At 44.3% G+C, this 27,697-nt stretch overlaps 1 protein-coding gene across 4 annotated transcripts in view; it reads left to right on the forward strand.

Annotated features, from left to right (window-relative positions):
- MYO1E (myosin IE) overlaps positions 1-27,697 on the forward strand; it is a 196,502-nt gene that overhangs the window by 88,152 nt on the left and 80,653 nt on the right. For 3 of the 4 annotated variants that reach the window (XM_082733712.1, XM_082733713.1, XM_082733714.1), the window contains 2 exons: positions 1,979-2,068; positions 4,217-4,311. In XM_082733712.1, the coding sequence (XP_082589838.1) occupies positions 1,979-2,068; positions 4,217-4,311 (185 nt within the window). Of the gene's footprint in view, positions 1-1,936; positions 2,069-4,216; positions 4,312-27,697 lie in introns of all 4 variants that reach the window. The other variant, XM_082733715.1, reaches the window with a different exon arrangement.

Genomic DNA, 27,697 nt, shown 5'->3' on the forward strand with positions numbered 1-27,697 from the left:
CTTGAAAACTGGGTTTACCGTAAGAATCACTGTATTTCAAACGTAGTGATCCGAAGGGGCACGTGCACCTGAATGTTTATAGCAGCCATGTCCACAAGAGCCAAACTATGGCTATGCTCTTCCAATGGCCCTTATCTCCTCAACTGCTCTTCCTCGGGCAGCCCTTCCAAGTCTGACGATTGTTCTGGTCCACGAAAAGAGAAGCAGAATTGCCACCAGATAATTCCATGTTTTCTCCTTCTTGTGTAAATATTAATTTTCAAGTATTACCTGACTCATCCCACATTTGACTCATTTGTGTTCAATAATAATACCAAAGCCGTGTCTCCAAGACGCTAACACTGGACGCAACCAGCATCTCAAAGGATACGGATTAGGGAAATGGCTGAACCTTCTATACTTTGATTTAATCCTCATAATAAGTCTATCAAGTAGGTGGTATTGTACCCCATTATCCATTAGCCACGGCTTAGAGACATGACTTGCCCAAGGTCAGAGTTAAACTGAGCTTGGGTAAAGTAGGCCTTCTCACTGGTTTCCCTTGCTGCTCTATTTGACACCCAGGTCCTTGATAAAAATAAATAAATGTCCCCTTGGGGGAGGAAATGTCACAGCTTTACATCTTTCACTTCAGATTTTCCAGACATTTCAAAATCCTTGATTAAAAGAAACGACTTTGACGTGGCGCCTGGGTGGCTCAGTGGGTTAAAGCCTCTGCCTTCAGCTCAGGTCACGATCCCAGGGTCCTGGGATCGAGCCCCACATCAGGCTGTCTGCTCCGCGGAAAGCCTGTTTCCTCCTCTCTCTCTGCCTGCCTCCCTGCCTACTTGTGATCTCTGTCTGTCAAATAAATACATAAAAATTAAAAAAAAAAAAAAAGAAACGACTTTGAGTATGTGTATTTTGTTGTGTTTGTTGTTTTCTCTCTCTCTTTTTAAATGCTTGTTTTTCCTCTATGAAGGGCGGAAGTTTAACACTTCTGTCTGTTTAGTTCACCACTGTATCCCCAGCATCCAGAACCGTGCCCGGCATGTTGTGGACACCCCATTCAAGCTAGTCGATTACTGAATAAATGGATACTTTTTTATTTTATAATATTTCCCCTGTTGGGGTATGTTAAAATGTGTATGTGTTTATAAAACAGTTAAGACTTGGTGTAAATGCTTTCTCTTCTGATTAGCTTTCCTGGATTCCCCATGCAGATATAATACCTTCTTCCCCTACACCTGATCTGTGTGGGTTTGTGATTTTCTGCTCCAAATAATGTCTTACAGATATAACTCTGTTCCCCATAGCTTCTAAAGAGTAGGACTGTTCAGTTTGTCTTGTATCCCTCTGTTTGTTAAATGAGTAAGTGAGTACATTTTTAGTCTACCTAAAAGATATGAAAGTTCGCAGGGAAAAACAGTATTTGAGGGCGCCTGGGTGGCTCAGTGGTTAGGCCGCTGCCTTCGGCTCAGGTCATGATCTCAGGGTCCTGGGATCGAGTCCCGCATCGGGCTCTCTGCTCAGCAGGGAGCCTGCTTCCTCCTCTCTCTCTCTCTGCCTGCCTCTCTGCCTACTTGTGATTTCTCTCTGTCAAATAAATAAATAAAATCTTTAAAAAAAAAAAAAACAGTATTTGAACAAAGGAATGATAACTGCTCTTTTCACTCCTAGGTCAGTTCTGTTTTGTGTTGTTTTGTTTTCTTAGCCATACATGTCACCAGTCTTAAAAAGGATGTGCTTCAGATCATTTAAAATAATGATTTCTTTTTGGAGCACCTTGGTAATTAAACTCATTACTCTTCCTGGAGAGGAACAAAACCTGAGCCAATTGGTAATTGCTCTTGTCTTTATTTGTAATCTTTTAGAAAACATGTATCTGAGCTTTTTATTTGAACAGTCATTATGAATTCTTGATAACATCTGGTTACTTAATTTGAAAAATGTGTAGCTATGAAGATTAATGCTGGACCTTAACTGGATATAAATTCAGACATACATAGGATCCGTATTAATCTCAGTCAACCCTTTCAAGCAGATGCCGTATTTTGGGGAAAAGGAAATTGAAATGTACCAAGGAGCGGTAAGTTATATGCCACATAAATTACTGTAGTGTTTGGGGCTTTTATGATGCATAAGTAATTTTTCTTGAAGTTGGCAATACATTTGCATTTTCTTACTGTGAATTATTTATTGGGGAAGCTCGAGTGGATGACATCGTTTGTTTTTTAATGATGTGCTGCTCTAAAAAGCATAGGACTATCTAATATAGGAATGTGGTATACAAAATTATTCAAATAGGATGTAAGACCTACAGTTTGGTGGGGGAGGCAGGGCTCCCTCCTTCCACACAGGCCAGAGAATACTAAGGACTGAAAAATCAGTTAGCAGGTAAAAGAATAAATAGGGCAATGAGAAGAACCATTCCCTCCAAACCAGAACCTTAGTTAGCTATGGCTCTGCACGGAACCTGAAAAATGAATCTTTTTGTGACTTTATTAATGTGGTCCCTATTCAGATCCAGCTCCGTAGCCATTTCAGTTGTCTGATAAAACAGAAACTGTAAATCTGATGACTGTATTTCCCGACATCCCCTGGCCACCCCTTCCCTGCCTCTTTCCCCTTCTCTCTGCGGCAGAAGCACCAGAGCGTTCATTAATCCTGACCCCTGGAAAACAAACAAAGGAGAGCCCACACAAATTCATCAGTTGAAGTGGAAGGCAATTTACCCGGAGCAAGAGCCCAGCCCATTGTTGCCAGATGAATGGTGCTGGTAGCCGGAGCCCAAGGAGGCTGCCACGCGAAAGACCTTTGATAATGCTGTCTTTATGGGAGCCCGGCACAAGGGACACACTGTCAGCAGAGGCTGGGCCCGGCCCTGGCGCCCTGAGCAGCGGGCCCTCCGGTTCAGCAGGCTCGGAGTTGGCTCGGCGTTCTCAATGACGGCCAAAGCCAAGGCGGGGTGGCTGGGAGTGCTGTGCTGTTTCTCTCCCGTCCTCTGAAAACTGTTGTTTCACGAGTTCCTTTTGGATCCTTTATCTCTTAAAAAGTTCTCTTTAAAGAAATGCCCCATGTGCTCGCTTCGGCAGCACATATACTAAAGAAATGCCCCAGAATTTTAAAAGATATATTTATTCTGAGCTGCTAATGCTAAGAGTTGTAAAATCGGTGTTTATTGAACGCTAGGTACCGTGTTCCACCACCAGTCATTAAACAGCCCTGGGTGCTGGCTGTGGGTTACCATCCAGCCCCATTTCACAGATGAGGAGAGTAAGGCTCAGAGAAGTTCAGTACGCAGCTCTGTTGAGTGTACGACGATATTATCCCTACTTGAGAGCTGGGACCCGTTTAGGGTGACAGAGCCCAAATGTCTTCTCACTGTGTCTGCCATCCTCTTCCCTCTCTGATGTGAGTTAGTCTTAAATGTAAGGCAACTTCTTTCTTCCGATTCATAGCACATGAACTATTTTTCTTTTTAGTGATTTTTGAGGTAGTGATGTTAAATCCCAAGAAGCTGAGGAAAGTGGGGGGCGAAATCGTCCTGACACAGTGAATTTACTGGTGAATTGGTATTCAGGCATAGCTCATAGCCAAGCCAGCCCATGGGTCTAAAGCCTCAGGAGGAGATCTTGGTGTGGTAGGATTTTTTTTTTTTTTTTTTTCTTCCCCAATGAGGTGAAACAGACTGGTCAAATCAGTTTATCCCTTTAAAGAACTACTACCCCTCTTGCCCTCTTCTTAGGGAAAATGTTTGGGTTTTCCTCCTCATTCATAGGTGGTGTCACTTCATTTCTTCTGGGCTTCCAGCATCTCCGACTTTCCTCTTAGAAAAAAGTTACGTAGGACTTTAGAATTTCAGTAAAAGTCAGATCCAAGTTTTTAGTAGGCCTCTCATAAGACCTGTTGCCCGGATGTCTTCAGAAACGTTTAGGAATGGAATGTGCTCGGCCGAGGCGTGTTGGGAGGAAGGGTGTGGTGCTAGAGTTACCTGAAGACATCTTCCCCTCTGAGGGCTGAATCACACCTTTGCTGACGGAGAAGTCCTTTCTGGTCCCGTCTTATTTCTCAGGTGTAACTCTTGAGGACCTAGGCAAGCTTATGAATTCCTGTGTTATACAAGCCTTCAGATTGGAACTGTACAGGGGCAAATGCATTGCTAAGACCAAGAAAAGAAATGTGACACGTCGCTCTCTCTGACCATAGTTTTGCTTTTGTTTTTTTGCTTCTCTAGGCACAGTATGAAAACCCACCACATATCTATGCTCTGGCAGATAATATGTTCAGAAACATGATCATTGACAGAGAGAACCAGTGTGTCATCATCAGGTATGGGAAAGAGCCTTCTTCAGAGTAGAAGGCGTGAGACCCTGGCAGATTTCACGTTCGCGGTCAAGGAATGCTGTTTTTTTCTATAGGGGCTGGGGTCAGAAGCTGATTGACGTACCCAAGAAACAAGCAGGACGTCTGCTTTGTCTTGGTTTATTTTATAACTCCAAATCGTAAAAGATTTTGCTTCCCTGGGGTTGTGGTTTATACTTCTGTTGTGGGGGGCATTAAGGCTCCGGGACACATAGTGCTAGCCTGCCTGAACTAGCGTCGTGAAATATCTTCCCTCCCACTTGACCACTGGCTTCACTCTGAACTGGAGATCTTTTATGTCAGGAGTACACTAAGTGTGCTTCTCTATTTTGTCAGCAGGAATCCTTTTCCCTAGGTCCCTCTTTTTCCTTTCCTTAATAATTTAGTAGTTCAAGTTCAAACTTTTTCGGTATCCTTTGTCGTTTGCTTTTAATCTACTGAGGGCATCCCTGTCAAACACCAGGCTTAGGTGTCTGTGGCCGCGTCTCAGAATCCTTCCAACCTGAGCCAACTCTGAGTCTTTGCTGGGTTTAAGTGCTTTCACGATTTTGTTTATTATTATGAACATTTTCAAACATATGGAAAACAGAAGCATCCATATTCCCATCACTTAGAACTCGACGGCTACTAACATTCTGTCATATTTGCATTCCTCTTTTTAGTTCTTCCTTTTTTTAACTGAAGCGCTTTTGAAGAATTTTAAGCTCTGGATATTTACAAACAAAGATGAGAAAGAGAATTATAATTATATATAATATATGTATATAATATATACGCTCCCGTGGACCTGTTTCTAAGCTTGTGCAGCTCTTACTCTCTTGGCCAATGCTCTGGTCCTTCTGTCCTGCCCCTACTTGGCTATTTAAAGCAAATCCCAGGTCGAGAATCATTTCACTTTGTCACTGATTAGGATGTGCCTTTCAATGATCGTTCTTACCATACCTGACAAATGAATAATCCTTTTAAAGTTATCTAGTGCTACCCATATCCGAATTCCGTGTCTTGTTTTCACTCAGCTCCCACAAAGGCTCACACAGAGCTCTTAGACGTCTGTGTCTCCGGTCTCCTAATCATTAACTATTTTCTCTGATTGTTTTTGCTTACTTGGCTCTTGTTTGTTAAAGAAAAAGTTTATTTGTCCTGCAGAATTTTCCACAGTCTGGGATTAGCTGGTTATGTACTGTGTAACATTGCACTGTCCCCTGGATTTCCTGTGAATTTGTCATTAGATCTAAAAGTTTGATCAGGTTTGGATTTACTATTTTGGCAAAAATGTTTCGTTCGTGATGCTGTGCACTTAGGGCCTGTTGGCCTTTTGGTGTGCTGTTCAGACAACCAGTGGGTCCATCCAATATAAATGCTCATTTCACGTCATGGTTTAGTTAGTGGCTGAAAAATATTTGTTTTCTAATTCTGTCATTCCTTCTACATTTATTACTTTTATTGGGTTACTTTTATTGGGTTACTTAAAATACAATTTATGTGGGGAAAACTAGATATAAGGCTTGATTTGTTGTCTTTACTTACCAACTTTTGAAGCAATGACTTGATGCCCTTAGCAACCTCCCAGAGTAAACTGTTTTTGTTTTTTGTTTTTTTTTTCCAGCGTCTTTCCAAACAAATGGGTTTTAAATCTGTTACCTATTTACTTACGTGATGATTTTTCTTTGGGGCTCAAATGGTCCTATCTTCGGCCATTGAGAGCCGTTTGTATTGGCTCCTACGTCCCTTTGACGTGACCCCAATAGACTTTGATGGTTTCCTTAGTTAAGATGTCAGGCTCTGGGGTGCCTGGGTGATTCAGTGGGTTAAAGGCTCTGCCTTCGGCTCAGGTCATGATCCCAGGGTCCTGGGATCGAGCCCCGCATCGGGCTCTCTGCTCGGCAGAGGGCCTGCTTCCCCCCGACCCCCTGCCTTTCTGCCTGCCTCTCTGCCTACTTGTGATCTTTCTCTGTCAAATAAATAAATAAAATCAGGGCGCCTGGGTGGCTCAGTGGGTTAAGCCGCTGCCTTCGGCTCAGGTCATGATCTCAGGGTCCTGGGATCGAGTCCCGCATCGGGCTCTCTGCTCAGCGGAGAGCCTGCTTCCCTCTCTCTCTCTCTGCCTGCCTCTCCATCTACTTGTGATTTCTCTCTGTCAAACAAATAAATAAAATCTTTAAAAAAAAAATAAATAATAAATAAATAAATAAAATCTTTAAAAAAAAAAAAAAAAGATAGCAGGCTCTTAGGGCGCCTGGCTGTCTCAGTAGATGGAGCATGTGGCTCTTGATCTCGGGGTTTGAGTTCTAGCCCCAGGTTGGGGGTAGAGATTGCTTTAAAAAAAAAAAAAGATGAATAAAAGGTACAGGCTCTCTTGGGCATTTTCTGCTGAGCCCTGGAGTCAGCCATGTCACCAAAAAGTTCATTTTACTGGGAAATGGGCCTTAGAGACCACCAGTCTAGTCACTAAGAGTGCTAAAAGGCAAAAAAAAGTGAACTTTTTTTAGAAAAACATGAGTACATACGGTAATTTCCAGTTCATTTTTAAGATTATAGGGAGGGGCAGGGGGTGGGGGGTTAGGTGAGCCTGGTGGTGGGTATTAAGGAGGGCACATATTGTATGGAGCACTGGGTGTGGTGTATAAACAACAAATCTCAGAACACTGAAAATAAATAAATAAATAAAGTCAAGCTCTAGTTAAAAAAAAAAAAGATTATAGGGTGTTTGCTTCTTTGATATCTATATTTGTACCCCATTTTTCTTTCTTTTTTAGAGACCACATGCATACAAGTGGGGGGGAGGGGCAGAGGGATAGAATCTCAAGCAGACTCCTCACCGAGTGTAGAACTCAGCTCTGGGCTCAGTCCCACCACCCATGAGATCCTGATCTGAGCTGAAGCCAAGAGTCAGACACTTAACCAACTGAGCCACCTAGGTGTCTTTTTCTTATGCTGAAAATCTTGGTTCCTGATGACATTATCACAGTTAATTGCTTTAAACTGTGTGTGCAAAAAGTATAAATATAAATGAATAAACATATATAATAGATAAAGCAAATAAGTTTTGTTAATGCTTTAAAATAACTAGCACTATTATTAATAGCGCTACTGAGTTCACTTTAAAATTTGTTATTCTTTTGTCCATAGAATGTACAGTTAAAATATTGGATCTTGGGGTGCCTGGGTAGCTCAGTGGGTTAAAGCCTCTGCCTTCGGCTCATGTCATGATCCCAGGGTCCTGGGATTGAGCCCCGCATCGGGCGCTCTGCTCAGTGGGAAGCCTGCTTCCCTTTCTCTCTCTCTCTGCCTGCCTCTCTGCCTACTTATGATCTCTGTCTGTCAAATAAATAAAATCTTAAAAAGTAATAAAATAAAATAAAATATTGGGTCTTAAAAGTCACTTAAAATAATCCTTTTCTGTGTCATATGTGCCAACCCAACCTAACCATTAGGTTCATTTATTTAATTTTGGATTGTAGGGATTTACAATTTTTAATTTTAATTTTGTTTTATAATTATATAAAACATTTACATGATTCCAAAGTCAAAGCTATAAATCAAGAACACTGAAGCCTTTCAAGGTAAATACAGATTTCGGGTATTTCAAGGTAAATATAGACTTTGTGACATTTTGCCTCTAAATACTTCCATATGTATCTCTGGAAAATAAAAACATTTCCTTTCTGGGGTGCCTGGGTGGCTCAGTCGGTCAAGTGCTCTGACTCTTGGTTTAAGCTCAGGTCCTCATCTTGCGATCAGGGATCGACCCCTGAGGTGGGCTCCAAGCTGAGGGTGGAGTCCAGTTCAGTTTCTCTATCCCTCTCTTTCCCTCTCTCTTAAATAAATAAATAAATAAAATCTTAAATTTTTTTTTTCTTTCTTAGCACAAGGACCATTATCACAACTAAATAATTAGTCATAATTTAATATCATCTAAAAATAAGCAGTCCACATTCAAATTTCCCTAATTGTTACAAACATGTCCTTACCTGCTGGCTTACGTAAATCAAGGAACACTGGTTGCATGTGGTCATGAATCTTTTTTTTTAATTAATTAATTTATTTGAGAGAGAGTGAGAGCGCAAGAGCGTGAGTACACGCGAGGGTGGGGAGGCAGAGAATCAATCTCCAGCAGACTCCCCATGAGTGCGGAGCCTGATGTGGGGCTCGATCCCATGACCCTGAGATTGTGAGTGAGCTGAAACCAAGAGTTGCTCAACCGCCTGAGCCACCCAGGCGCCCCTCGCCTTTTCCCCCTCAATGGTCATGAATCAATCTTCCTTTCTTTCTTTCTTTCTTTCTTTCTTTCTTTCTTTCTTTCTTTCTTTCTTTCTTTCTTTCTTTTTTTTTAATTCTACTATAGTTTCCCTACTTCCACCGTTGTATTTTCATGATGTTGACTTGGTGAAGAGAAAGATCCCAATTCCGTGTAGACACATCTTCTAGATTTGTCTAATTGCTCCCTAATGGTCTCGTTACACTAATTCCTTTGACTGGCTTTTCTGTAAATTGGAAGTTAGATCTATGTACTTAATTAGATGCAGGTCAAGCCCCTTTGGAAGGGATTCTTAGGTGCTGATAAGTTATTGCTTAGGAGGAAATGCTTCTGTGTAACCCCGGGTGGAGGTCACTGACCACTGGATTAGGTGGGAGGCGTTTTCTTGACCGGAGCTGAAGGAGAGAGTATAGGGTGCTCTTTGTTCTTCCTTCTGGGACTCTAATGAGATGAGAAAGAAGGGAATGGTCTTGTTGCCTGAGCTTCACGAGTCTGGAAGCTGCTTCAGGGACCCAGCCCAAACGTCGCCTGCTCAAAATCCCCCTCACCGTCACTGCAGGTGTGCGGGAACAGAAGCGGGATGCGTGCCTTTTCTAGAATCCTGCCGCTGTTCAGGTGGCAAAGACTTGAAGACTTGCTCCAAAGGTTTCTGGGGTGGTGGCTGTGCTATTAATTCAAGAGAAGGTAGAACAAATTTCTGCTTTCTCTCCTGAACTAACTACTCAGACTTCGGCCATGCTTCACAGGTTAAGGCACAGTCCTGCAGAAGGCCACTTGCCCTTCAGACACCGGCTGCAAGTTTGGGGGTCCCCAGGGCACCCTCACTTCTGACTACTCAGACTTCGGCCATGCTTCACAGGTTAAGGCACAGTCCTGCAGAAGGCCACTTGCCCTTCAGACACCGGCTGCAAGTTTGGGGGTCCCCAGGGCACCCTCACTTCTGACTAGCTGGATCCAAGTTCAGGGGTTCCCACCACCACCTTGGGTTCAATAATTTACCAGATTGGCTCACCGAGCTTAAAAAAGTGCTGTACTTGTGGTTACAGTTTTATTATGGCAAAAGGATACGCATCAGAACTGGACCAAAGAAGGTCTGGGAGGGGTCCAAATGGGAAGCTTCTGGTCATCCTCTCCCCATGGAGTCATGGATGGTGTTACTCCCTTCCAGTTATGATGTGTGAGTTGGCCACGTAGCCTTGCCACCCAGGGAAGTTTACCCGAACCTTTGTTGTGCAGTTGTGCAGTTTTAATCTGGGCTCACTCCTGTACTGCCCCCCCATCCCTCCCCCATCCCCGCAGCCCCCGTGATTTCGGGCTAATGCCTATGGTCTCTAGTTCCTCCCAAAACCCTTACATTAATCACTGTTCCCGAAAGCCCCCAGGCAAACAGGCACTCGAATCCCGCAGGACATTCCAGGCCCCTAGAGATTCCTCCTGAGGCAGAAGGCAAAAGCCAGACCTCTCTTTGTGTTAATTCCTTACTGTCCAAGAGCTGTGGTTTTTCTGCTTTGAGAAAGTCATTTTGCTGTCTCTGAGATGCAGTGGTTCCTTCTGCCCAGCTCAGGGATCCTGGGCAGCAAACCTAACACTTGTCTGGGCCTCAGTTTCTTCTTCAATGGGTGAACTGATTAACCAGATGACCTCTGACGTCTCTCCCGGTTTTGGAACTTTTTCTTCCAAGTAATGCTGGAGGGAAGAGAGAACAGGGAAATGCTGTTTTCCGTAGACACGCCCAAGTTTGCAAGCCATCGCAACCACTGGCGCTGGGAGAGTTGGGGACTGAGTGGAATGCTGCTTGCCCAAATGCATCTGGGAATAGAAAACAAATCCATTGTCCTGGGGGCTGGAAGGGAAGCCCGCTCTTATATTAAGGACTTCTGCCGCGGCTGGTAAGACTGGGAGTTTTTAGAATCATCTCATTGGAAAATAAAAAGGTAATGATGGCCTTATCTCTGCCATGTTCTTTTAGACCTTCCCCTCCCAAGTTCCCAGGTATGACACTCTTTAGAGGGGAGGGTGGCAGCACATAAAGACGGTCTTATCAGTTTCCTCCCAGGACTGCTCATGTTTTCCTAAGAGGTGGATATGGTGACAGGATGGATTGGCAGCTGACTATTCCAGGACTAGAAATCAGCGTAGCAGATTGACTTTAAGAAGAAAGAACTTGGGGCATCTGGGTGTCTCAGTGGGTTAAAGCCTCTGCCTTCGGCTCAGGTCATGATCCCAGGGTCCTGGGATCGAGCCCTGCGTCTGGGCTCTCTGCTCAGCAGGGAGCCTGCTTCCCCCTCTCTCTCTGCCTGCCTCTCTGCCTACTTGTGATCTCTGTCTGTCAAATAAATAAATAAAATCGTTTTTAAAAAACATTGTATTAAAAAAGAAAGAACTCAAGGAAGAAGACAGGTGCTTTCTCAAGTTCAGGCCTCCATCCAAGCTTTGGTCCTGAGTTTTGCAAACATTTATAGACTTGACTTATCAAAATAGTTGCACTGGGACAGCCTCGGAGAGGCTGTGGCCAAGCACAGCATGAACGAGAGTGAACTAGACTTTCAAGCATGATTTTATAAGGAGGATTCTGCCCTGGACGGCTCAGGTCATTATTTCCCTGGAACAGAGTCCACAAGGGGAGCCAGATTCCCATTTTAGGGTGGAATTCAGGGCGGGGGATGATCACATTGGCTCCTGCATCAGATCATGGCCCCTGCCTCTATCTGGAGACCGTGAAATAGGGTCTCCCTCCTCCGTGGTCTGTTTGCCTGGGGGAACACCCAGTATTTCTCCTGTTTATTTTCCTACCCTGACTCCCGTGTAGGTCAACCCCCTTTTAGTAACCCGCACTCTCCTGCCAGCCTGTGCCATCCATCAGGTCATGAATAAACACCCAGGATTCGCCTTAGGTGTTCCCCAAGTCTTCTCCAACAGCCCACGGGCAGATAGGTCAGGAGAATGGCTGCCCTACATGTTACTTTCATCCACCGTCCCTTGCGTTCTCTAGTTTAACTTTCCAGGTCTAAAGATTTCCAGTGCCTGAATTGCCTTATTATTTCAGTGGCTCTAAAGACATGGAGGCCCCACATCCATTTCAGCTGATTTCTGGTGGTGGGCCCCAAGCCTCAGTATCTTTTTTCAGGCTCCCCAATTTTTCTAGTTGAGAACCAGGATGAAGGCAACTGGAATCCTAATTCCTAGATGCATCTTTTGTTGAAGCACCCCTAGCATGGGCAACGTGCAAACGTGCAACGTGCAAACCCCCCGCCCCACCCCAGTCCCAGCCTCGCTTCTGCTGGGCACTCTCTGCCCAGGTGGTCTCGTCCTCCTCTCTGGGTCTTGACATTATTATTTCTCAAGGTTTCATGCAGGAAGGAGGCTTGAGAACTAAGATCGTCCAACTAGTAAATGGCAGAGTCTGTTTGAACTTGGCCCTGTCTGACCTTAAACCCCCTGCACTTTCTCTGCACCCTATGGTCAGTGATCCCTCTCTGTGTCTCAGACATCCCACATTTCCCTGGAGGTGGTAAAGCTACCATACACTGTGAGGAAAGGTTAGTTATCCAGGACTTGAGCTCCTGTGGTGAAGGTCTTCTCCGCCCGAACCACAGATGCTTGCTTGAACCTAATCCTTAAGAGGTTGTTGGCCATGATGCCTTGCGTAACCCAGGAGGCGGATGGTTGTGCTTTGTCACCAGTAGAAGGCAGGCACATGGAATTCGTGAATGAACATGACCTTATGAATATGTGAATCTCAGTTTCTTCCTGAGAAGTGAAAACACTTGTATGTACTAGATGGGGGTTTTTTGTTTTTTGTTTTTTGTCCATACCTGGGCCATTTCTCCTTTTTTTCTTTTTCTTTTTTTCAATTAACATCCAACATATTATTTGTTTCAGGGGTACAGGTCTGTGATTCATCGTCTTACTCAATTCACAGCACTCCCCATAGCACATACCCTCCCCAGTGTCCCATCACCTCCCTCCCCTCCAGCAACCCTCAGTTTGTTTCCTGAGATTAAGAGTCTCTCGTGGTCTCCCTCCCCATCCCCTCTAGTTTCATTTTTCCCTGGGCCATTTCTTTATCTCGATTTCCTTGTTAGTCCTGGATAGGTGTGAGGGAATTACCGCTATGGATCTTTGCATTCGGTTAAAGAAGCCTTCATCAGTGGAGGAAACCAGCAGGTCAGTTTCTGAGATAAGCCCCTTCTCACCCCATACCGTGTCCCTTGCAAGCCACGTAGTTTTAAATGTGTGCATTTATCAAAGATACCCTCATGTGCTATCCAAAATTATGCATACTTGGCACGTAAAAGTAAAATAACAATGTATTATAAAGTTGAACAATAGGAAATAATAGAATTCTAATAATTACTAAATAAACATTTAATATATACTCATTCTGTTTACCTTTTCAGGATTTAGGAGATCTCTTGATTTGGTTAATATCTATTTAAGAAGCTACCTTGAAGGGTTTCGATGCATATGTTCCTCTGACAAATTTATAAGGAGGCATATTTAAATTATCTGAGTTCTTCGCAACTTAAAAATTGGGGTCACTTGGGGCGCCTGGGTGGCTCGGTGGGTTGAGCTGCGCTGCCTTTGGCTCAGGTCATGATCTCGGGGTCCTGGGATCAAGTCCCGCATCGGGCTCTGCTCAGCAGGGAGCCTGCTTCTCTCTCTCTCTCTCTCTGCCTGCCTCTCTATCTACTTGTGATCTTTCTCTGTCAAATAAATAAATGGAATCTTTAAAAAAAAATTGGGGTCACTCTATCAAGTGGGTGTTAACACTTGAAGGCATGAGAAAGAACTCCAGTTGTGGGGAATGAAAGAGCCTGGATCCCCATTGTAGGCCTTTCTCCTAACCTGCAGGCTCAAAAACTATGGCCTATTGCATGTTTTTGTGAAAAAAGTCTCTCTGGAACCAAGTGTTAGCCATCTGTGTCCATATTATCTTTGCTTCTGTGCTACACTGTCACAGCTGGGTGGTGAGGGAGACCGTACCTGGGCCTTTATGGGGAAAAGTTTAGCAGCTCCTGCCTGAAGCACAAGTTTCAGTGTAATCATCCCATGTCTGTGACATGCAGCATCTCAAATTTCACAAATTCGTGATGGTTCTTCTTATCCTACCCCCGAACATACTCCTTTACCAACTCTCTCTTTTCCCACCATGGTTGCTAGATGAATGGTTTCAAACTGTTGTCCTTTAATGTTGTCCATATAAACCATTCACTTCTGCCAAAATATCTCAGTGGCTCTCCATTGCCTAGTAGGGTCCAAAGTCCATAGCTCTAGTAGAGACCAAAGTCCCTAACTTGGGACACCTCCCACTTTAACCAAATTGCTGTGGGTTTTTGTTTGTTTGTTTGTTTGGGTTTTTTTGTTTTTTGTTTTTTGTTTTTTTGCCCTCCAATGGGTCAGGTTTACTTCTGCCTCCAAGTCCTTGCCTGGGTAGCTCTCCCAGCCCCTCCTCACCCCCCCCCCCTTTCTCACCAACCTCAAGCCAGTAATCTCTCCATTTCCTGAATTTCAGTAGCGCCTCATATAGCTCTCATTTTCACCTACTTAGTATCATGATTATTTAATTTGCATGTGCTTATTTTAAGTAGCTTTTCAATCCTTGATGACTAGAAACTGGTGTTAGGCTTCTGGGTTTCTCCGGTACACACAATAAATGTTTATTTCATGATGCTTTTGAAACCGAAACGCTTGAAAGAAGCTCTAAGTGCTATTTGTGTTTACGTGAGGGGGAGATCACTTTGGACTAGAACAGTCAGCAAAGGTGTCATGGAGATGCTGGGACTTGATTTGAGCCCTCCCCACCAGATGTGTAGGAGGAAGAAAACCTGAATGGCTTGAGAGCCTCTGGAACCCACACTGTGTGATGGGGAGAAAGTGAGGAGGGTATCAGTGTGGTTGTTAAAGGTTTCTATTGACACGTTGTCTTCATAAATTACTTGCGGGCCAGTTCTACTTCTGTTTCTGCATCGTAGCCACGTAGCATTTGGGTAGCCCTGCCAGGAGGTAAGTGTGATTGGGTGACAGGTCCCTCCTGGAATGACAGGCTGGGTGATCTGGGGTAAGCCTGTGCAGGGATACAGTGCACAAAAGGCTGGTTGACAAAAGGAAGTCTATGTGTAGAAAAGAGGTGAGATCTTGAGGGCATGCAGGTAGCTGGGGAGGTTATGAGGCCCTGACCTGAGCTGGAAAGGTGAAGAAGAAACTGATGTGTGACATCAGGATGGGCACCGGCATGGGGACTCTGGACAGTGCCAGCAGGTAAACACAACCACTCAAGCTCTGTCAGTGTCATTGACGATGATGAGCCCTGAAGACACAAGTAGACACTGTGAGTCCATTACATGGCAACCCATGTCCACTTAGCTCATCTGTCTTCTGCGCTACAAAATGCAGAATTTGGGTTTGTGTTATAGAACTACATATGTGATGCCTTTGAATCTCCCAGAGACATCATTGCCAATCTGTTTAATAAAATAATTGTGTCAGGGGAACTGGGTGGCTCAGTTGGTTAAGCATCTGCCTTGGGCTCAGGTCTTGATCCCAGGGTCCTGGGATCTAGTTCCGAGTTGGACTCCTTTTCAGTGGGGAGTCTGCTTCTCCCTCCCCCTGCTCATGCATGCTCTCTCTCTTTCTCTTTCTGTCTCTCTCTCTCTCCCTCTCAAATAAATAAAGAAAATCTTTTAAAAAAATAAAATAGTTATGTGGTAAGAGGTAAATCATGTGGTAAAAGGGGAGGGAGAACCAGCAGGCTTTTGTGTTTTCTTTACCATCTATATTTCCAGACAAGAGCTCGGCAGTGTTTCTGGGGCCCTTGCCAGGTGACCTCTGTGGGGACCTAAGGGGCTATGAAGAACATGTATGTGGCAGTTGTATTGCTGCTATCAAAAATGAATTCCTGGGGCACCTGGGTGGCTCAGTGGGTTGGGGCCTCTGCCTTTGGCCAGAGTCCTGGGATCGAGCCCCGCGTCATGCTCTCTGCTCAGCAGGGAGCCTGCTTCCCCCTCTCTGCCTGCCTCTCTGCCTCCTTGTGATCTCTGCCAGTCAAAAAATAAATAAAATCTTAAAAAAAAAAAAAATGAATTTCTATCCCTTTCGGCCCGTATCAGCGATTGCCATCTTGGCTTGTTTTAAAACCGTGTTGTCAATTTGAAAGCATTGCATTGGGGGCAGTTCCTAAGTTTATTTTTTGCTTTGAAATATTCTGCTGCATTTGTTTTCCAAAGACGAGGGCATTCTGTCCTTAATGTGTCCAACACCAGTTTGTAAAGTCTTGAAAGGTGGCATCCTGAATCCGTGCCAAGTAAATATTGTTTTAGGAATAAATCAAGACCTGAGAGATAGTTTGAAGATATGTCCCTGCCACTGGGTGACTGAATATGTAAACCTTCATAGAGGAAAAGGAGATAGCTGTCACCATTGGGTCTAAGATTTCTGAATTATCTGCTTCAAAAGACATTTTGGATTTGGAATCCCTAAGCTTTGGAGTAGTAAAGGTTAAAGATGAAAAGATTAAAAAAAAAAATCAGAGCCCCTCTAATATTTGGCTTGTGTCCCGTCTCCGTTCTCTGTGTCTGCACCATCTAATGTCTCGTGGATTCTCAAGCTACCTTCCTGTCTTTGATGTATTTCAGGAACCTTTTATTATTAGCATTGGAGCTTCTGTTTCTTTGGTCCACCCGACTTGTTTATCCCAGCAGCCTTGGCCATTGAGGCTCCCTGTCCCTCTGGCCAGGCTTTGGGAGACCCTGTTAGCTCACACCCAGGGCTGGGGTCTGCGTGAGAACTGCCCTCTGGCTGAGAGCTTTGAAGAGCATGACCTCAAATCTGCCCTGTCCCCCAAGCTCGCTGCAACTCTTACCTTCCAGCTGGTGTGATGGTAGAAATTCCTTTACCACCAAAGAATGTTATTCAGGAAGCCTGACTCACTCGCTAATTAATAATATTATCCCAAATCATAATCATAGCCCCTCTTAGAGTCCTTGCTTTAAGTCTCAACATTTTTCAGTTGTATCATTGACAACCAGGCAGGCGAGGTGTTCCTGCCCCACTTCTCACCCCACGCCCCAGCTTTGCACGTCAAGAAATGGAGTCTCAGCGGCAAAGGAACCATGTTAAACATCTCACATTTGCGATGCGGCAAAGCCGCACTCTGAGCCGGGGCTGCCCAACTCTGTTATTATACTCTTTGCACATCTCCCTGATGCGCTGAGCCAACAGGTGTCAGGTTAGCTGGGTGATCATCTGTTAGCACCCACGGTCACGTGGTGTAGTAGAAAGAAAGACCGAGGGGGCTGAGTCACAGGGTGGACTCAGTTCTGTTCTGTGTGAGGTCTGTGACTTCAGCAAGCTTTAGTCGTTTGAGCTACAAAACGAGGATTAATGCCTTAAAAGAATAGAGGGAAAGCCAAAAGAAGAATTACACATAAATACAGGTTTTCTTTTTCTTTTTTCTTTTTTTTTAACATTTTATTTATTTATTTGACAGACAGAGAGCACAAGTAGGCAGAGAGGCAGGCAGAGAGGGGTGGTGGGAGGCAGGCTTCCCGCTGAGCAGAGAGCCCGATGCGGGGCTCGATCCCAGGACCCTGAGACCATGACCTGAGCCGAAGGCAGAGGCTTAACCCACTGAGCCACCTAGGAGCCCCTAAATACAGGTTTTCTTACAAGATTTTATTTTTATTTATAAGAGAGAGAGTGCACGAGTGGAACCGGGCAGGGAGAGGGAGAAGCCGACTCCACGGCTGAGCAGGGGTCCTGACTCGGGGCTCGATCCCAGGACCCCAGGATCATGACCTGAGCCGAAGGCAGACACTTAACTGAGTGACCACATAGGCATCCCCATCACAGTTTTTGAACTGTGAAGGAGTGCTGTAAAGTATCTGCTAATAACATTGAAAAGAATTTCAAAGCTAGTAAGTAAGTAGCTGAGCTGGGGCTCAAACTTGGTCTTCAGACTAAACATTCGAGGCTTTTCCTAGTGCGTCAGCCTGGGTGGAGAAGAGCGCTGCCATGAGCCGGCTTTCTTGGCAGACTGTAGACGAACTTTGTGTCTGCTTCACAACACTGATTGGGAGGAAACAAGAGCTCTCTGTCTTGTTCACACTTCCCTTGTTACGTTCAAGAGTGAATTTTTATCATTCACTCCGTGGCTTTGGCAGGTCTGTGATTACACCCTTCGCTATGGCACGAACTTTAGGATTTATTTTTCAGTGTCGGGACGGGCTGTGACTGATCACCCCTTTCTCTGTTCCCCTGGAATCCCCCAGGTGGGCACAGAGCTGCTTCCCCTCAGACCTGGTTCTTGCCCAGATCCAGGAGGGCTGCCAGGAAGGGAATGTGTGAATTCAGTCTTTGGAGGAGGCTGTCCTGAACCTTCTCTGGTGTGTTTCTCTGTCTTGATCACATGTGATCACAGGGATGCAGGCTATTATTTGTCACTTTGCACAGTCTGTGAGATAATCAATGTTTTTGGCAGAAGCCCTAATTAGGGAGGTGTCTATCTGTAAAGACTCGGGTGTAGTGAAAAGTTTGATGATGCTATGAACTGTGGTATTCATGGAGTGACTTTGCAAAACACTGTTGATTTTAACTGACCAGCTAACCCGTATGAGGATTTTAAATATATGCCTTGATCAGAAGTGGTAGAGCCAGACTCCTTTCCTAGCAATGCCGCTCCCTGGCTGTGTGTCCCTGAGCGAATTGTGTAGCGTTTCTTATCAAAGAACGGGGCAGAGAGCGCCTACCCCACAGGTCTCACTCAGGTCAGATGACTGATGGATGCGAAGCCTATGCAACAGTCCCTGACGTGCCTTAGCTGCTTACTCCCTGTGCAGTGCTGCAGTGATTCCATCTACTAGATGACTCCTTTCAAATCTTTGGAATTGATATTATTTCTCGTCTTCTGGACTATTTCTCAGACACACATATGTTCATCTTTTGAACTCTGGAATCAGGAAACTGTATTTTTCCACTGTATTTTTTACCCTTAGGTTATACCTTTTGAACTAAGAGTCAAGTTGAATACTAGTATGTCCTGATATCCAAAAGTAGGGTTTGAGAGAATCCGTCCCAGCAGGAAGATTTCAGAACTTTATTGTCTTCTCAGTCCCCTGCCATGTTGACACAGTCGGCCTCCAGCTCCTTCAGTTCCCAGAACACTATGTTCATCCTTTTCCTTTCCCTCATGCCTCTACCACCTTTCCAGCTTGTTCTCCTTGGGGAGCTTCTTTCTCAGTGCTCCCGAAATGTCAGTGGTCCCCATTGCTTTTGACATGCTTGGAGCTGCCAGCAACAAAAAATCTAATTCAACCTGGCTGAGAAATTAAGGCAATTTTTTTTTTTAATTTTTTAAATTAACATGTAATGTATTATTAGCTCCAGCGGTACAGGTCTGTGAATCGCCAGGTTTACACACTTCACAGCACTCACCATAGCACATACCCTCCCCAATGTCCATAACCCCACCACCGTCTCCATATCCCCCTCCCCACAGCAACCCTCAGTTTGTTTTGTGAGATTAAGAGTCTCTTATGGTTTGTCTCCCTCCTGATCCCATCTTGTTTCATTTATTCTTTTCCTACCCCCCCTAACTCCCCCACGTTGCATCTCCACTTCCTCATAACAGGGAGATCATATGATAGTTGTCTTTCTCCGATTGGCTTGTTTCGCTAAGCATGATACCCTCTAGTTCCATCCATGTCATTGCAAATGGCAAGATTTCATTTCTTTTGATGGCTGCATAGTATTCCATTGTATATATATATATACCTCATCTTCTTTATCCATTCATCTGTTGATGGACATCTAGGTTCTTTCCATAGTTTGGCTACTGTGGACATTGCTTCTATAAACATTCGGGTGCATGTGCCCCTGCATATCACTGTGTTTGTATCTTTAGGGTAAATACCCAGTAGTGCGATTCCTGGGTCATAGGGTAGCTCTATTTTAAACTTTTTGAGGAACCTCCATGCTGTTTTCCAGAGTGGTTGTACCAGCTTGCATTCCCACCAACAGTGTAGGAGGGTTCCCCTTTCTCCGCATCCTCGCCAACATCTGTCATTTCCCGACTTGTTAATTTTAGCCATTCTGACTGGTGGGAGGTGGTATCTCATTGTGGTTTTGATTTGTATTTCCTTGATGCCGAGTGATGTGGAGCACTTTTTCATGTGTCAGTTGGCCATTTGGATGTCTTTTTTGCAGAAATGTCTGTTCATGTCCTCTGCCCATTTCTTGATTGGATTATTTGTTCTTTGGGTGTTGAGTTTGCCAAGCTCTTTATAGATTTTGGATACTAGCCCTTAATCCAATATGTCGTTTGCAAATATCTTCTCCCATTCTGTCAGTTGTACATTAAGGCAATTTATTATCCCACGGAACAGAACATGGAGTGATCGTAGGGACCTCAGGGCTAGTGGCTCGGTGGTCCATTGATGATCAGGGACTTGGTTTCTTTCCACCTCTCTGCGTCACCATCCAGACATCCTAAGATTTGTTCTGGTTCCCCTGGGTAGTTGCAAGTGGCTACCGGGGCAATCAGAGTAACGTCCTTCCTTACATCCTAGAGGGGAGAGGAGCCTCTCCCATGAGTCCTACCTTAATTCTAATGCGGCAACTTTGTTCACATGGACTCTTGAGCTGCTGGGAGTGCGGGTCAGGTGCAGATGGGCTCCTCTGAGCATGGGACCAGCCTCTCTATTCCTGGTGTACCAGATAGGATCCCTGAACCAAGTCAGGAAATTGCCAGGGAAGGGGAAGGTGGGGAAAAGAGCTTGAGGAGTGGGAACCACCAGTGGCCACTACAGTCCCCAAGGTCCCAGTGCAGTCAGCACTCAGGCATGCTTCTCTTTGGTAGTCCCACTTTCTCTTGCTCCCATCCTGGTATTCTCATCCAGAACCTTTCCCTGTGCATCAGGCTCCCATTTTCAACTACCTGCTGACCATACCTATTAGCCACTGATCCAGACAACTTACAAGGGGGAAAATATATACATTCACGTGTACACAGGTGACCAGATACTCCATCTACTTCTTCCTTCGCGTCCTCAGATTTGCAACGTTTCCTCTAAACTCTTTAAAATGATTTATTTTGAAATAATTCCAGTTGTACAGAAAAATGGGCAGAATAGTTCAAGCAATTGTCTTCTTCACCTGGTCTTCCCAACTGGTAACATTGGGCCACATTTACGCTCTCTCCCACCCCTTCTTTCAAGCATATGCGCACAGACACAGTTATTGATATTACTGGTGATGTTAATATTTTTCTGAACCTTTTAAGATCAAGCTGCAGATGTGATAACTCGTGACCCCTAAACTCTCCAGTGTGTATTTCCTGAAAACAAGATGTTTTCCTACCTAACCGGTTATAATACTCCAGACCAGGACACTGATCATGGTCCAACCCCACCTAACCCATAGACCCCATTTCCATTTTTTTACCAGTTCTCTCCCAAATATCTCTTTCCATTCTGCTGCAGGATTCTTTCCAGGAATACATGTCTCTTCAGACTCTGTCATTTTGGAATAGTTCCCCAGATTGCACTCAGGGGACACATTGCAAGGTTTACCCAATATGTGTATTTCCTGCTCTTTACAGTTTTAAAGAGTTCAGGCATTACATTCAGTGGGCTGACCTCAGCGTGGGTCTGTCTTGTGATTCCTTCTGGCCAGACTCAGGTCATTCCTGCTGAGCAGGACTTCCTTAGAAACAACACTGTGCTCTTGAGCAATTGGTTGGACCCGTATGTGTCTGCTATGTTTCCTCTGATTAAGTTCTCCATATTTTCTTTTAGGATAAGTTAGCGTTTTGTGGGTCTGTTTTGAGATTATGGCAGAATCCTGCCCCTCAGTAAACCGTCGTCCACTGTAGCATTCACTAAGGACTGCCGCCCAGACCTGTCTCCTAAATGATGGTCGCCAAATGGTGGTGCTCTGTTTCCATCATTTCTTCTGTGTTCATTAGTTGGCACTCTATGATAAGAAAGAGTATTCCCTTCTCCCATGTTCTTGATTGATCTTATATTATGGTAGTATGCTCAGACTGTACTCAGTGACCATAATCCAGTACTGTCATGATCTCCATCAGCAGGAGCCCTTTCAAGCTGGCTCTCGTGAGCTGGACATGTCCACATCAGACAGTGTACGTCTCTATTTTGGGACATTACTACGTGTTCTAGGCTCAGCTTGCATTTTCCCTTGGTCCAGCCTTGGAATTGGCTATTTCTCCGAGAAGATTTGGTCTCTTCTGTTTATTTATAATCTGTACATTTACACTATACACACTATACATACACTACACACACATACACACACACACACACACACTTACACACACTTTATGACTTTCTGTGTCACCTTTCTTTCTAATAGTCAAAATGGATGTCTTTAATACCAATCCAACCCCTCAGGGTTCTTTCTTCTTTTCAGATTTGTTAATACTTTCTCTGACAAGGAGAGTGTTGTTTCACATTATTTTCAATTTCCCTATTGCTCAGTCAAATTTATGTGCTCAATCGACTCAGTCCCCCATCGCCAGCCGTCTCTTCCACTCATTACCTCCATGCTCCCCTCTACCTCCCTGTGGCTCTGAGGCCCAGCCCACCATGCCCACTGGCCCCCACCTCTGGGTGGCCCCTCAGATGCCCTTCAGTGCTCTGTAGCCTTAGTCTCTGGGTTCCTCCAACCACATGAAATAACCCCAACCCTGCTTGGGGGTTATATAAACACTGATCTTAGCGATACAGTGTCCACCAGCTCCTGAGGCCCCGAACCAAGATGTTGTTCTTGATTCCTCTTTATCCATCTTCTGTCAAAACCCATCTCTGGCTAAGTTCTACCGATTTTGCTTCCAAATAAAGCAGGACTTTACCCTCTTACATTTTTGCCACCAGCACTGCCCTCATGGAGGCCTTCCTCCCCCCCCCTGGATCCTCCACACCCTTCTTTTTTTTTTTTTTTTTTTAATAATATTTTATTTATTTATTTGTGAGAGAGAGCAAGAGAGCAAAAGAGTGAGCACAGGCAGGCGGAATGACAGGCAGAGGCAGAGGGAGAAGCAGGCTTCCCCGCCAAGCAAGGAGCCTGATGTGGGACTCGATCCCAAGACGCTGGAATCATGACCTGAGCCAAAGGCCGCTGTCTAACCAACTGAGCCACCCAGGCGTCCCCCTCCACACCCTTTTAACCTGGCCGTGTCCTTCCAGCTTGGCCTCCATGCTCCACACCTGCTTCCCATTGATGACTGCAGTGTTTCCTAGCTATGCAGGGTGCATGTGACATTACAGAACACGCAGAGGACGATCCCATGCTTTTTTTTTTTTTTTTAATTTTTATTCTTCTAAAGATTTTTATTTATGTATTTAATAGAGAGACACAGCGAGAGAGGGAACAAAAGCAGGGGGAGTGGGAGAGAGAGAAGCAGGCTCTCCCAGCTGAGCAGGGAACCCGATGTGAGGCTTGATCCCAGGACCTCGGAATCATGACAAAGGCAGACGCTTAACAACTGAGCCACCCAGGCGCCCCACATGTTTAGTTTTATTTCCGTGCTCCTGCTTCTGTCAGAAAGAAAGAAAAAGAATATCCTCTGAACTGACCCTCCTTCTCTCCAGTCCATCCTGGCTCCTTTCGCATCGCAATTCACAGGGAAATAACCACTGTCCTGATTTTTAAATATCACCTTCCTTTTTTTTTAAGATTTTATTTATTTATTTGCAGAGACAGAGGGAGAGAGAGCGAGCGAGCACAGGCAGACAGAGTGGCAGGCAGAGGCAGAGGGAGAAGCAGGCTCCCTGCCGAGCAAGGAGCCCGATGTGGGACTCGATCCCAGGATGCTGGGACCATGACCCGAGCCGAAGGCAGCTGCTCAACCAACTGAGCCACCCAGGCGTCCCTCACCTTCCCTTTTCTTGATGGTGTTACATTTGCTTCTGTAACCAACCTCTTGATTGTCTTTTTGGGCTGTTGAACATGAGGTAAATGGAATCCTACTATGTGAGTTCCATGTATTCCTCTGCAGCTTGCCTTTTTTTTTCCCACACAACATTAAAGTTCCTGAAATTTCCTGGGAGAGCGAAGCTATGATTCTTTTTTATTCCCCCCTCCTAGAATTCTACTTTTGGATATGTCGCAGTTTATTCTGTGTTGGTAGAAATTTGAATTATTTTCACAAATAACTATTTTATTTTTGTGGTATTTATTTTTAAGGTTGCCATTTTGGGGTACGCCGTCATGGTCTTCTATTTATAGCGGTCATATATATGTTCCATTAAAAAATGAATTTAAGTCGGTTTAGAGAAAAATACTCAGTCAGTAATAGATCCATTGGTCTTTAGAAGAGAGGTAAAGGCAAAATTCATGAATATGATGCAGAAAGGACCAGAGTCTGGTCTGTATAAAATAAGAAATACTGACTGCTGCTGACCAGAACCCTCGGTCCTTCCTCAAAACCGATACCCAAGGCACCGTCATGGACCTTTCATCCCCTCATAGTCCCTCTCCTTCTCCCTCCAGCCCCCACTCAAGTCCCTTTCACCTGTGGTAGTTCCCTTCAGTTGCACCCAGTGGGGTTTTGTCTCCAGCTGGGACTCACGCTTCTCCCTTCGCCTGTGGGTCCGGCGGCAGATGCCCCCCCCCCCCCCCCCCCCGGCTAAAGTGACTCATCTTGTTGAGACTTGAAATACTTGTGACTTCCTTTAAGAATCTTTTCTTAACATGCATTCCAGTCAGGGGTACCTGCCTGCCCCCGGGTGTCTATGAAACCGTAGCCCCATCTACACGGTTTCCCCGCAGCCTGTGTGCTCTCCCCTTCCCCAGCAGGCAGTGAGCTCCTTCGGGGCCGGAGCCCCCTCCCTTTTCCCCCTCCAGCCCAGAGCTTGGCCCCTGGAGGGGTGACAGTACATGTAGGGTAAACAAAAGCACTTCCCATTTCTGTTTTAAGTGTTTCTCTTTTGTAAAGTGCAAACAAATCTGAAATCGGTAAAGCAACGTTTCAATGACATTAACTTGATCAGTTACCAGGGAACAGTAGTTCGTGCGGTAAGAACTGTTAGAGAGGGGCGCCTGGGTCACTCAGTCAGGGCCTCTGACTCTTGGTGTCAGTTCAGGTTATGATCTCAGGGTCCCAGGATCCAGCCCCGCATGGGGCTCTGCATTCAGCACAGAGTCTACTTGAGTTTCTCTCCCTTTGCCCCTCCCCTGGCTCGTGCTTACACACATGTGCACTCTCTTTTTCTCAAATAAATAAATAAATCTTAAAAAAATAAAAAAAAGACCCATTACAGATTATTTTGAGACTAGGAAGGGGGAGATCGGAGTAGATTGATGAATCTTCGAGCAGTAGGAAAGATCGACTCTCCTTACTCTATGGGAAATCTGCCGAAAAATACAACAGAAATGTTTTTATATTTGTTAGAGTAAGTTGAAGTGAATTGAAAACACTATTGATTTCTAAGTGAGGTGTAACTTTCAGACTCACAAAAGCAATTATGGTCCTGGAATCCAATTGTTAATATACCATTGTAAATAGCTTTCCCCCCCAGAACATTCTTTCCATTTCTTTGAAATTTTAGCATATGTTTCCATTTCTATGGCTAACACACACAGAACATTATTTCCTATTTGAATTGATATTTTCTATGAAGTCTGTCTTGACTTTGTTTTAAATTTGCTTGGCTGGTTCCCAGCCAGTTATATAAGAACTGCGGAGTTAGTTAAAAAATCTTATTTCTAGGTCCTGTCCTTGGAGACTGGGATTGGAGGCAGGTCAGCAGAGGAGCCCCAACATGAGCATTTTAAAAGTACTTTGAGGGTTCTGGTACACTGCTAGATTTAGGGACCCCTGCGTCATTTTTCTGATATAAAGCACATATACTTGCAGCATATTTTTTTGTCCACGTTATAAGTTAAGTGAAGGCAATTGAATTAAGAAAGACTGCCTGTAACGATGAGCAAAGCAAATTCCCTAACTGCAGTGAGATGCAAAGCAAATAATTTTAGGCACGCTGTATAATGTCTGATGCCTTACATTCTTCTAACTTGCATTTTAGTCCAGAGGAAGAAATAATATTTTTCCATCCCCAAAGGGCCAGTGTAGTTATGGTTGTATATACTGTAAGCTTCAAATAATTATGTAACATTCTATTATTGTACCATATTCTCAGCAAATTATCAACCTCTGATCAATAGAACTTTGTTTTAAAGTGTTTGTAAATGGAAACCAAGAAATGAAATTTCCAGTCAATGTTCAGCCAGAACTAATTATTTTAAAGCTTCTGAAAAATATCACAATTACTAGAATGTCAGTGTTCTATTATTGGACTTGGCATACTTATTTTAATACATGAAATGAATTATGTTTCATTATTCTTCTGTTCTTTTGCTTCCAACTGAAGAAATAAAATAGTTCATGTCTGATCACACTATTAACCAAAGATACTTTTATTTCATAATTCTAATAGGATTTGTTGCTTTTCCTTTTCTCTCTCTTTCTTAAACACACACACACACACACACACACACACACAGCTTGCTTCAAGGAATTCTGAACATGAAAATATGTTTACTCATCCTGATAAAGGAAGCTGAAGAATAGAGAAATTGATCAGTGTTGATTATCACTGAGATGTGTGGTTCCACTTTTAATAGAAATGCTGTCTTTAAAAATCTGAAATGTATGGGGCGCCTGGATGGCTCAGTGGGTTAAAGCCTCTGCCTTCGGCTTAGGATAGGATCCCAGCGTCCTGGGATCAAGCCCTGCATCAGGCTCTCTGCTCAGCGGGAAGCCTCTCTCTCTCTGCCTGCCTCTCTGCCTAATTGGGATCTCTGTCAAATAATGGGTAAAATCTTAAAAATAAAAAAGAATCTGAAATGTGTAAGTAATTACCTATCAAAAATTTAAGCAATTAAGAGGAATCACATCCAAAGAAAAAGGAATCATCTATATATATCAGCCCTTCAATAAGTCAGAAATATTTCGTTTTTTGGAAAGATTTATTTATTTATTTATGAGAGAGAGAGAGAGAACGAGCACACAAGCACAGGTGGAGGGGCAGAGGGAGAGACTGCACTTAAGCAGATTCCACTATGAGCGTAGAGTCCAATGTGGGGCTCACTATCATGACCCCAACATCATGACCTTCACCAAAATCAAGAATCGGACACTCAACCTGCTGAGCCACCCAGGTGCCGCAAGTCAGAAACATTTCTTTTTCTTGGGATGCCTGGGTGGCACAGTCATTAAGCATCTGCCTTTGGCTCAGGTCATGATCTCAGGGTCCTGTGATCGAGGCCTGCATGGGGCTTTCTGCTCAGTGGGGAGTTGTTTTGTGTTTTGTGATCACATTATAGATACATTGTCTTCTGCTTATGTTGCCATTAGCCTCAGCTGCAGTCTTTTGTATGTTGCCACGTGATTTTCTAGTTATTATAAATGCCTATGTGATTATTAGATTGGGTGGTTGTACCTTTGCACTTTGGGACTTTCAGTATTCTTGACTATGCACATTATTTATAACATTACAAAATGGAGTTTCATTTGTCAACAAAACCTATGCTTCAAGTGAACAAGAGCGCATGTTTTGACCCTGGATCTTGCATATAAAATCATTTAATTACATGGACCGTTTAACAGATCATTTCCTCATAGACCTGAAATATTTGCTATACCTACTTGTGCCTGGGAGTAAGCATGTCCCCTACGAACAGGGTGCCATTTCCTCCCAGACTTGCTGGTTTTCTTCTTGCCACCACGTCTTAGGGAATTTCAGTTTGGTTTCCCTATTCACGTGACCTGCAAGCTGGGAACTCTGAGCGCTGGGATGGTGAATGAGTTACACTGATGGACTCAGAGCCCCTCAAAGAGGATTTTTCCCTTATTATCCCCTCTAATCGCTCTAATTAAACGTGTATTACATCAAGGAAATTCACCAAGTTCTGAGTTTTGCTCTGATGGCTACCTTCATCTTTTTGTTTGTTTTCTTTCAAAATATCAAATGATTTCCAAATTTATTTCGGTGTCCTTTTGAAGCTAGGGGTCACCTGGCTTGGTTGTACCCTAAGCAGACGTTTCCTCTTGTCTTGAGTAACCAAGCCATTGATAGC

Source organism: Mustela nivalis (genome assembly GCF_964662115.1).
Source record: "Mustela nivalis genome assembly, chromosome: 6".
Classification (NCBI taxonomy): Eukaryota; Metazoa; Chordata; class Mammalia; order Carnivora; family Mustelidae; genus Mustela; species Mustela nivalis.